The 10,269-nt window shown below is 38.5% G+C and overlaps 1 protein-coding gene across 4 annotated transcripts; it reads left to right on the top strand.

Annotated features, from left to right (window-relative positions):
• Positions 1-1,585: 1,585 nt before the first annotated feature.
• On the top strand, positions 1,586-8,300 carry LOC131242514 (F-box protein At1g10780-like). 4 transcript variants are annotated; one of them, XM_058241204.1, is made up of 4 exons: positions 1,586-1,828; positions 5,546-6,293; positions 7,239-7,519; positions 7,810-8,300. In XM_058241204.1, exons 2-4 carry the CDS (start codon positions 5,558-5,560, stop codon positions 8,044-8,046), a joined length of 1,254 nt encoding a protein of 417 aa, XP_058097187.1. In that variant the 5' UTR covers positions 1,586-1,828; positions 5,546-5,557; the 3' UTR covers positions 8,047-8,300. The 4 variants fall into 4 exon arrangements, with proteins under 4 accessions (XP_058097187.1, XP_058097190.1, XP_058097188.1 ...); XM_058241207.1 differs by lacking the exon at positions 1,586-1,828 and adding an exon at positions 2,008-2,079; XM_058241205.1 differs by lacking the exon at positions 1,586-1,828 and adding an exon at positions 2,018-2,120.
• The last annotated feature ends 1,969 nt before the right edge of the window (positions 8,301-10,269 follow it).

Below are 10,269 nucleotides of genomic sequence, written 5' to 3'. Positions count from 1 at the left end.
CCTGAGATTTGGATATGCTTCATCTAGCAAAACGGATGGACGGCGTGGATGTACAGCACATAGATCGAAGTGGGCCGCAATGAAAAGACCTGACGGGAACTCGGTCGGGTCCCCACCTGACTGAATCCGCGCCTGCACATAAGACAATCACTGAGGGAACTGAATGTTGAACGGCACGGATTACATACACCTTTCGTAAGTTCCCACATGTGGGATGTTTCTTTCTAGTGCGACGGAGCGTCCAATACGAAAAACCCTAGGGTGCCTCGCCCAGGTACCTGCCGGGGTTATTTTCACTAGCTTGGGGTATTGTATAAAATCCACACCGTCCATCAGATCTATCACACCCTTCTTAGAGACGATGCAAAAAATCAGTCTGATTTGAAACTCATGTAGGCCACCCCATAAAACCTCTAAATTCAAGTGACGTAGCTTACCCAAGTTTTAGAATATAACAATTTTCGGGAATTCTTTCATCCTGACGAGACACATCATATGAATAGATTAGATGGTGGCCCCTACGCAAAGCTAACGATGTGCATTCTTCCCAACCTTTTTTTTTCCTTCTGTGTGGGTCCCTAAAGTTTTGGATGATCATGATTTCTATAGTAAATGATTAACATATGGCATCGTATCTGATGGACGGGGTGGATCTAGTTAGAGTTCCTCCCACGTAGCTCTGAGTTTGCGAAAGTAACCCCCACGTGCCTGGCGCGAGTTACCCAGCGCGACTCCTCTAATATCCCTCCTTTGATATCATAGGGTCCTGATGCGAAGAACGAGAAGGCCCATCTAGTTGCTACTAGGATCTCCTCCATTGTGTGATCAGAACCGCTAAACCAATACGCCCTACCATTCTGGTGGCCAATGATAAAACGTTTCACATTCTAGATCCCAACCGTTGAAATATGCCACCTTTTTCAGCATCATTGCCGTATTTCTTCTTGACCGCCTGTTTGTAGGTAACTAATCAAAGAGATACAACTTCAAGAGAAGGATAATTTTCAATATTCTCATATCCATAAATTACCCGTTAGATAAACGGTTCGGATCACTTAAAAAATGTGAAGACCTAGATGAACTGGTTGCATCAGTACCCTATTCACGTATGATCCATACGCACCTTATAGTTTCCTGATCGAAAAAAAATGATCAGATCATCGTCTGTATCATAAGTTATGGTACAGCCAATTTATCCTACCACCGTGTCATATATTTGGAAAATCCTGTCCGTAAAAAGGTATGGGCACAGCATGATGATTACATTATATGAAAATAGTACGGATTAAAATAAAAATCAGGTCAAAAATAAATATTGATGGACAACCGATGATGTGATTTCATGTAATTGTACGGTCCACCGAATGAATAGATAGGTCTTATTTTCATGTAAAGTAATAAAAAATGTATATCCTACATTTTTATAAGGATATGATATTCTCAATATATGTATATTGGCCAGAAAAAATGGATGCATCATAACTTAAGATACAGCTGCTGTATGTCATCATTTTTCTATTTTATATTTCCAATTTCAAATATTGGAACGGTAAAAAATTCAAACTTTAGAAGATGCGGGCCATCCTCATTCCCGTTGGCCCCAAAAGTTGGTCCCTCACCTTTTGAATTTAAATAAGCACATACACCGGGGCACCGTATATAATACCCGCAGCAGCGCCAAGGCCGCTCCTCTCAAGAGAATAAAAAAACCCAGCTAACAGATCCCTTCTCTATCTCCATCTCTTCTCCATTTTCGTTTTCATTTTCATCCAAAACGCATCTCCCATCATCCAACGAGGTCCACACCCCCAAATTTCAGCATCTCCTTGTGAGTTTTTCCTTCTCTCTCCACCCCCACTCGCATAACTCCGCTTTTTTCTGTGTATATACTTGTTTTCATGCTATCTGTTTGATCTTTTGCATCAAGCAAGACGTGGGTTCTCCCCCCTCGTGAGTTGCTTACATGGGTTTTACTTGTTACATAAATCTCAATTCTTTCTCCTAGGGGTCGTTGGATGCCTGGAAGTTCTGTAAGTGGGAAGTGACTTGCAGGCGGTGTTTTGGGGAGGAAATTCACCTGTAAGTCACTTACAAGCAAAACTGCCAGGAAACTTCATCGGGTAGGGGGTGAGAAGTCACTTCCCCGTAAGGGGTCGTTTGTATGGTGGTAAATATTTTAAGTTGTAAATGATTTACAGCTTGTCTGTTTGGCTGTAAGTTGTAAATGATTTACAGCTTGTCTGTTTGGCTGTAAGTTGTAAATGATTTACTTACATTGGTTGGATAGCCTGTAAATGGTTTATATGCTATAAGGGGTCGTTTGGCACGAAGGAATCAGTGGTATTCTCTGGTATTTGGTGGTAATCCTGTAGGAAATGCAAAAAGTAACTCCATTTGGCTGCATGTTCAGCGGGAATTGAAATCCGAGACGAGCGGAGTGATTTCAATTCACATAACCATCGAATCCTCCAACGGCCGGAAATCTGACTGTTGGAGTTTTTCTTTAAGGGCTCATTAGGGAGCTTGTATTTGGTGCGAATCGGAATCCATTTCACAATTACCATGGAATCCATGGTAATTGGAATCCTGAGTTGTGTTTGGTATCAGGTAATTGGAATCCACAGTAATAGAAGATTTGTGTTTGGTGATTGTGAAATCACATCATTGAGTATCTATCGATATTGAAATCCCTCTCTTTCTCACTATGACCCTCGTGGATTCCAAGTACCTGATGCCAAACACAACTTAGGATTCCAATTACCGTGAATTCCATGGTAATTGCGAAATGGATTTTAATTCGTACCAAAAATAAGCTGCCAAACAAGCCCTATTCACACCTAAGATTGTTTAGAGAAGTAATTCATTTATATAAAATAAATAAATAAATAAATAAAAACATTCAAATGGCATATAAGAGTGGATTTTAAAGTTGATAATTAGGTTAAGCCCATCTCACTAAAGCTCAGGGTTGATCCTCATATAAAACCAAGCATTAGGTGAGCCATTGAAGTGGGCCTGTGAATTCAAATGCTCTTTTATAAGGCCGGTAGCAAGATCTGCTGCTGTAGAGAGAGAGAGAGAGAGAGAGAGAGAGAGGTTGGAGTTCTCAAATACAATGGAGAGAAGGTGGTAAATCATTTACAACTAGTAAATGATTTACAAGCATTTTAGGCATCCAAATGCAAGTTGTAAATGATTGGCTAGTAAATCATTTACAACTTGCCTCATTTTCCAACATCCAAACGACCCCTAAGTGACTTACAGGTGAAAGTCACAACGTAAAAACTTACAGGCATCCAAATGACCCCTTATTTATACTTGTTATGAGAGAATATACATTTTTTTATTAGAAGGTTAGAAACTTGGGTTTCAAAGGTGAGATCTCTACCTATAGCTAGCCAGCCACATTGGGTTATGCAACGTATAATCAATTGAACTTATAATTCTAAGTCCAATTTCTTTCGTCGTCATTGTCATCTAAGCCTTATCCCATTTAATTGGGGTCAGCTACATTCATTCTACTCCACCATTCCACTCTATCAAAGGACAAACCTTCAATTAGACCTTTAGTCTTCAAGTCTTTTCTTACTACCTCCATCAATGTCCTTTTGGGCCTTTCCTGTGCAGTTCTCGGTCTCCATTGCACATGGCCAAACATCTAAGTCTAATTTCCCTCAACTTATTACCTATTAGTACTACTCCTAAGTTCCCTTGAATGCATTCATTTCTAATTTTATCCTTCCCCATCTTGCCACTCATGTATCTTGACATTCTCATTTTAGCTACACATCCTATGAGCATGTTGTTCTTTAATTGCCCAACATTCCAACCTTCAATTAGACCTTCAGTCTTCAAGTCTTTTCTTACTACCTCCATCAATGTCCTTTTGGGCCTTTCCTGTGCAGTTCTCGGTCTCCATTGCACATGGCCAAACATCTAAGTCTAATTTCCCTCAACTTATTACCTATTAGTACTACTCCTAAGTTCCCTTGAATGCATTCATTTCTAATTTTATCCTTCCTCGTCTTGCCACTCATGTATCTTGACATTCTCATTTTAGCTACACATCCTATGAGCATGTTGTTCTTTAATTGCCCAACATTCCATCCTATAAAGCATGGCTGGTCTTATAACTATCTTATAAAAATTTCCCTCTAGTTTGATTGGTACACGATGTACACATAAAACTACAGAGGCACATCTCCATTTCTTCCAACCAGGTTGAAATCTATGGGCATACTTTTTTATCTCTCCACTCTCATGAATCAGTGACCCAAGGTATCGGGAGTGTTTATTTTGAGAAGCTTCTAAGTCAACAATCTTAACTTCTCATTTTCACTCCTATTATTACTAAAATTGCACTCCATAGACTCTGTTTTAGTCTGACTAATTTTAAATGCTTTAGATTCTAAAGCATCCTTCCATAAATCCCTGGTCTTGTCAATCAAATCTGCCATGTGCAAACAATGTACACCATAGGATCTCTTCCTGGAAATGCGTTATTAAATCGTCGATAACCAATGTGTGACGGCTTGGGCTCAATGCTAACCTTTGGTGTAAGCCTATAGTAATTGGGAACTCACTTTTCTATCCACTAGTGGTCGATGAAAATACACTTTTCAATTTGTAATTATGCGACCCTTGTAGGATATGGGAAACCCAAATCCCCACCTTCTCCCTGAGGATTGCTAAATTAATGAGCCTAAGGAACTAGCGCTCACCATGTTTGAATGTACAAAAGAGTAAAATGAAAATAAAAATTCGTGGTGCAATATTGCAATATTTGATCTTAAGCCCCACCTTTTCTATACATGTCTCTATATATAGATCTCGTAAAGCATTCCGAAGCTCAACTTGAGCAAGGAAACATCCTAATTTTAATGTTAGTATAATCATGATTTGCTATCTATTGACCAAGACATAATAAGGCACGCTTGAGGAATTCGAGCTGAAGAAGATTCTAACAACCTTTCTTATGATCTTTTGCCCTTGTAACTGTAAACTTTTGTTCTATTTCAATTCCTAAAATGGAAAATAAGTGTAACCAAATCAATAAAATAAACAGAAATATCTTGATACTCTGCTAGAGTGTGATGGGTGATAAGCAGGTGTTAGAAATCACTGAGAAACTGAATACTCTCAATTCCTACATGTAATTCAAAATAAACTGTCCAAATTATATTTACCATTTAGATGTATTCATGAACTAAAAAAATACTTTTGTTGGTTTATTTGACTATTAGATTGATTGGCATTTATTAGACGGTTAATAATGAAAAATATCCAAGGATCATATTTCAAAAAATAACCATCCATGAATAAGACTGTTCAGCCAATCTGGATTTTGGTGTGTAACTTAGAAATATGTGATTCCATATTATTCGTCAAATAGAGTTAATATATTCCAATTATACCATTTCTATGTTCCTGCATATCAAGCATAATACACAGCTAGAGTATCAAATAACTCTGCTAAGATAGATACTGGTTCCTTTTTGTTTAATTATCTGATTGTATCGACTATCATTATTGGGTGTATTGCTAGTGATTCCAAAGAATGGATGTTTTACCTGATGCTGTTGTCCAATACATCCTCTCCAACATGACGAATGCAAGAGATGTAGCCACCTGCGCTTGTGTCTCTAAGCAGTGGAAGGAATCGATGCCCTTCATTCGAAGCCTCTACTTCGCTCGGAACTCTTTTGGTGACGAAAGCACCGATGTTGACGCCATTATTGGACAGCTTATCATGTCAGCCGTCTGTTTAGAAGAACTGATCATATACTGCCCCTTTTCCACCACAAGCCTCACGTCCTGGCTGTTGATCAGTAGCCGGTCCCTTCGGCATCTCGAGCTCCGTATGGACAATCCCATGCAAAAGAAAGTTCTGCCCGGGAGCATCACAGAATTGGATTGCATTGGATGGGCAAAAGGTTTGCAAACTCTAAAGCTTTGGGGTGTTTTAATAACTCATTCTCCCAACTGGGGCGAATTTCAGAGTCTCCGTACTCTGGAAATAGTTGGAGCGACGTTGAAAGACAGGGCATTGTCAGATACTATTCGGGCCTGTCCTAATCTGACCAACTTATCATTGCTTGGCTGTAACGGGTTGATATCAGTTACAATCAATTTGCAGCAATTGGAACAGTGCAGACTGGATTTTTGCGGCTGGGATGTTTGTTCACTCTCAATCAGCTCTCCAAAGCTTCAACTGCTTGATATCCAAGGTTGTAGTTGGATCCATGTCGATAAGAATCATTGCTTAAAGAACGTCTCCATCGCCAATAACGAGGGTAACCACATGAAAAACTTGGAAATGTCATTCCATTGCCATATTTACAGATTACAATAGAAAACTTTTTTTATTTTTTTAAACAGGAAATTGAATATGATATTACAGCTTCTCTTACATTTAGATTAGCTAAATCAACCAAGCATCGTGTTTATTATATCTATAGAAGTCGGAAATAGGATGTTCTTGAAGTGAGGTTTTGACTAGATGAACACTATTGAATTGAATTCTGATAAGGGGGTTATTTGGCATCTTGGATTTTGGGGCTTTTGGAATTGAATCCAAATCTAGCCAAAATACTGTGTTTTGCTCCCTGGAATTTGGGGATTTGAAATCTGAAGTAAAGCCCACTTTTTGATTCCTCTCTAAAAGCTAGTTTGCAAAATCTGAGAATTGGAAATCCCCTCTACCTATTATATTTTTTGAATTTGCTTAAGGAGATCTCCTCTCCATCCCTCTCAATATCCAAACACAGTTTCTGGATTCTACAGAGAGAAAATCCAGGTTGTCAAACATGACTGACAGAATGAAAATCTCAAGGATTCCAACTCCTGGATTTGAATTCACAAGTTAAAAAAAAATCAAAATCAAAATCAAAATCAAAATCCAAATCCAAATCCAAGTCCATGCAGCCAAACGACCCTCAAGTACTTCAGTCAGTGGGAAATGACCAAAAATTGTGATGATTTCATTTGTAGCACTCAAATTGCAGCTGCATTCCTTTCCCAATTCCCATTCAACTTGAAAGTGACATAGTTTAAGTTTGCAGTGTGATCCCTCGATATGAATGCTAAGGTAATTGCAATTTGATCACTTTTTCACTTTATTGAAATAACTATTGCAATTCAATTCAATAGTGCATCCAAATGCAGTTTAAGAGATGATAAATAACAACTCTAATTATCTGTTCTGACCTTCTAATCATTCTTTCCTTGTTGTTTTTCAGGTAAAGTGTGCAAGGTAGACTTGGGAAAGCTTCCGGGGCTTGAGTTCTTGTCCATTCGAGGAGTGCAGTGGTGCTGGAATGCAGTAAGCTCCATACTTCAATGCTCGAGTGAGGTGAGACACCTTGTTATGAAGATTGAATTCACCGGGGATTCAAATCATCTGCAGGCCTTTCCAGAGATTGACTTGGTCGAGTTCTTCAACAACCATCCAAAACTGCAGAATTTTGAAATTCATGGAGCAATGTTTGCTGCGTTGTGCCAAAAGAACAGCTTAAGAAGCGTAAGTGCATAACAAGTGGAACCCAAACATAATTGCCACTCAATTTTTCGCAACATCTATGTGGCCTGCCTCCAAGAATGGACCAATTGGATCTTTTGGACCATGGGACATCCATTGTGGGCTCCACCCAAATCTTTCACACATGCCATTCACATGCTTGTATTGTTAAGTAGCACTCACCATGTGACACTACATGAACACCCAGCTGTAGGTGGTATTTTAAAATTTCAATTCATTTGCTGCATGTAGTTTTGGTTTTCTTAAAAGAAGTGGGTGCTCTTCTTTTGTAGTTGGATTCAAGATTTACCATTCCTTGCTTGGAGGAAACTGTGATCACTGTGAGGTCACCGCTCAATGCAGAACAGAAGATGAGCACTATTGAGACATTGGTTAAATGCAGTCAGAGACTGCGAAGAATGGTGATTAGGGTCTCGCAGATGAAGAGCTGCCACAGCAGTGCAGATGATTTCTTCGAGGATATTTGCAGATTCGGACACATGAACCATAAGGTCATCCAGATCGAATAAGCAGGGCGCTTGATTCAAGTGACTTCATAAGAGCTTAATTTGGGTGCTCATAAAAGCTAGTGATCTTGTCAATGCAACTTTAACTGCACTTCAGTTGAAAATTGACCATTCTTTTCTAATTGGCCTTCTTTTAATTGTTCGAAAAATGGCTGTTCATTTTTCTTCCTTCTCTTTTCATTTTATTTCTAATGTAATGTTTGGATAGCTGGATTCCAGTGTAATTCGATGGAAATGGTAATCGTATTTGTGTGATGTGATATCTTAGCATGTTTGGATAGTGTGGAATCATGAGGATTTCCTCCAAAGATTGTTTGCTGTAAATATGATTCCTTGAGAATGGGGCTGTGAGATATGATTCCATATTTTTTCACATTTCATTTCAATATGATTCCCGAACAAAACCTAAGAATTCATCGAGGAAATTGCAAATGGTAAACTCAGAAATATGAATCCAAAGGAAGCTTGCTTGTGTGGGGGAAATGGGATGGTAGAGTTCATGAATGGGGTTTGGACCCTTTTAGTTTATTGTGTAGGCAACATGTGCCCAAAAATTTTGCTGGCCCACTCATCAGGTAGGCAACATGTGTATGAGAAAAATTAATCTTAGAAAGAAAAAAAGGAAAAAAAAAAAAAAGAAAGAAAAAAAAAAAAAGTAAAGAAAAGATGGTTAATGGTGTACATTTGTGACGAATATTGGAGACTAGCTTGTCTAAATGATCCAGGGTTCAATCCATTGTAGTTCTACCTTTCAAAAAAATATTGCACAGATTTTGCTAATCTTGTGAAAGTTTTGTAGAAAATTCATTAAATGAGACATTCTGGTGACATCGAATTTTTAAAATCTTGACAATTATTATTGTTTTTTGCAATTTTATTGCAAAAATTAATGCAAAAGTAAATAGAAGTTGAGAGTGATTCATTTTATTAGACACATTTAAACTTCAAATTTATTTACTAATTTATCACAAATATTTTATTGTATATTTTCATCCAGGCATTCTCAATAATATTTTGAAAAAAAAAAAGTTGTGCAAGAGTGGAGCAGATCCCATGCAAAAGCCACAAAATGGCCTCTTTTAGTCATTTCAGCATCCTCAGGCCTGCTTGCTTCATACAACAAGAGAGGGGAGTTTTTTTTTTTCTGTAGTCTCTGTATTTAGTCATCATTCCTTTGTACGGTATCAAAGGATGTATCCCTGTAGTCTGTATTTAGTCATCATTCCTTTGTATGGTATCAAAGGATGTATCCCTGTTAAGCCCCTACCCCTAGAGGACTGTTTGATTGGAGGCAAATGGTGATAAAAACATAATGATGGTTTTTGCCAACAGTAAGAGACGGAATTCCACCTCGAAAATGGTGCAAATTTCAACCTCTTTTTAAAGAAAAACAGTGTAGGCTCCACCATGATGTGTGTTATATCCACCCAGTTCATACATTTTTTCAAATTACTATAGGGCGAGCCCAAACATGAGGCGGATCCAAGGATAAGTAGACCACACTACAGAAAACGATGGGCTCAATGGTGGACATCATCATCCCCACCGAGGATCACTTGAGCTTTGGATCTACCTTGTTTTTTTAGCTCATGCATAAAATAATCTGGCAAAATGAATGGACAGCATGGATGAAAATCATTACTTTGGAGGTATTTTTTACTTTGGAATGATGAAAATCTTGAAAAATACTTTCCATTCTCGGGTTATGTATAGAAAGAAATAAAATTACCATAATTTTGAAATTTAACTTAATCTTGTTACGTATAGGCACTTATCCTCGAGTACTCAAAGCAGTACTGCATCATACGGGCAACTTACTATTCCAATCTTTTAGATTATCTGAATATTGTGTGGATGCACCACTTACGCCATATGCACCAATGTATCACAAGTGCACCAGGCCTCTGCATGTACCATGTTCAACATTCAAGCACCCAACATGTGCCATGTGCCCTCATTTCATGTAAATTTGCCACGTTTATGCATATGCTAATGGGCCCGGCCAATGTAGTTAGGCTCTACATGTTCTTATGCATCTATTCATATTTCAAGGTGTTTGACAAACAACAGCCCGAACAGATGTGTCTAGAATTAGTCTTCTGGGAATACAACTTTAACAGTGTGCCCTAGCAGTGCATTGCGTGGCCGTGCATCATGTTCACAGAGAGTTTACGTGTTCACAGAGAGAGTTTATGGGCACAACTTCCTTGATAGTTCACCATCATT

The sequence above is a fragment of the Magnolia sinica genome, chromosome 4 (genome assembly GCF_029962835.1).
Source record: "Magnolia sinica isolate HGM2019 chromosome 4, MsV1, whole genome shotgun sequence".
In the NCBI taxonomy this organism is placed as follows: Eukaryota; Viridiplantae; Streptophyta; class Magnoliopsida; order Magnoliales; family Magnoliaceae; genus Magnolia; species Magnolia sinica.
This window is presented reverse-complemented; position numbering and strand designations above follow the sequence as displayed.

Excerpts from the sequence above, each read along its gene's own strand:
- LOC131242514 (XM_058241204.1), top strand. The coding sequence starts at position 5,558 with ATGGATGTTTTACCTGATGCTGTTGTCCAATACATCCTCTCCAACATG. Across the intron at positions 6,294-7,238 it reads CTCCATCGCCAATAACGAGG|GTAAAGTGTGCAAGGTAGAC; the intron begins GTAACCACATGA and ends GTTGTTTTTCAG. Across the intron at positions 7,520-7,809 it reads AAAAGAACAGCTTAAGAAGC|TTGGATTCAAGATTTACCAT; the intron begins GTAAGTGCATAA and ends CTTCTTTTGTAG.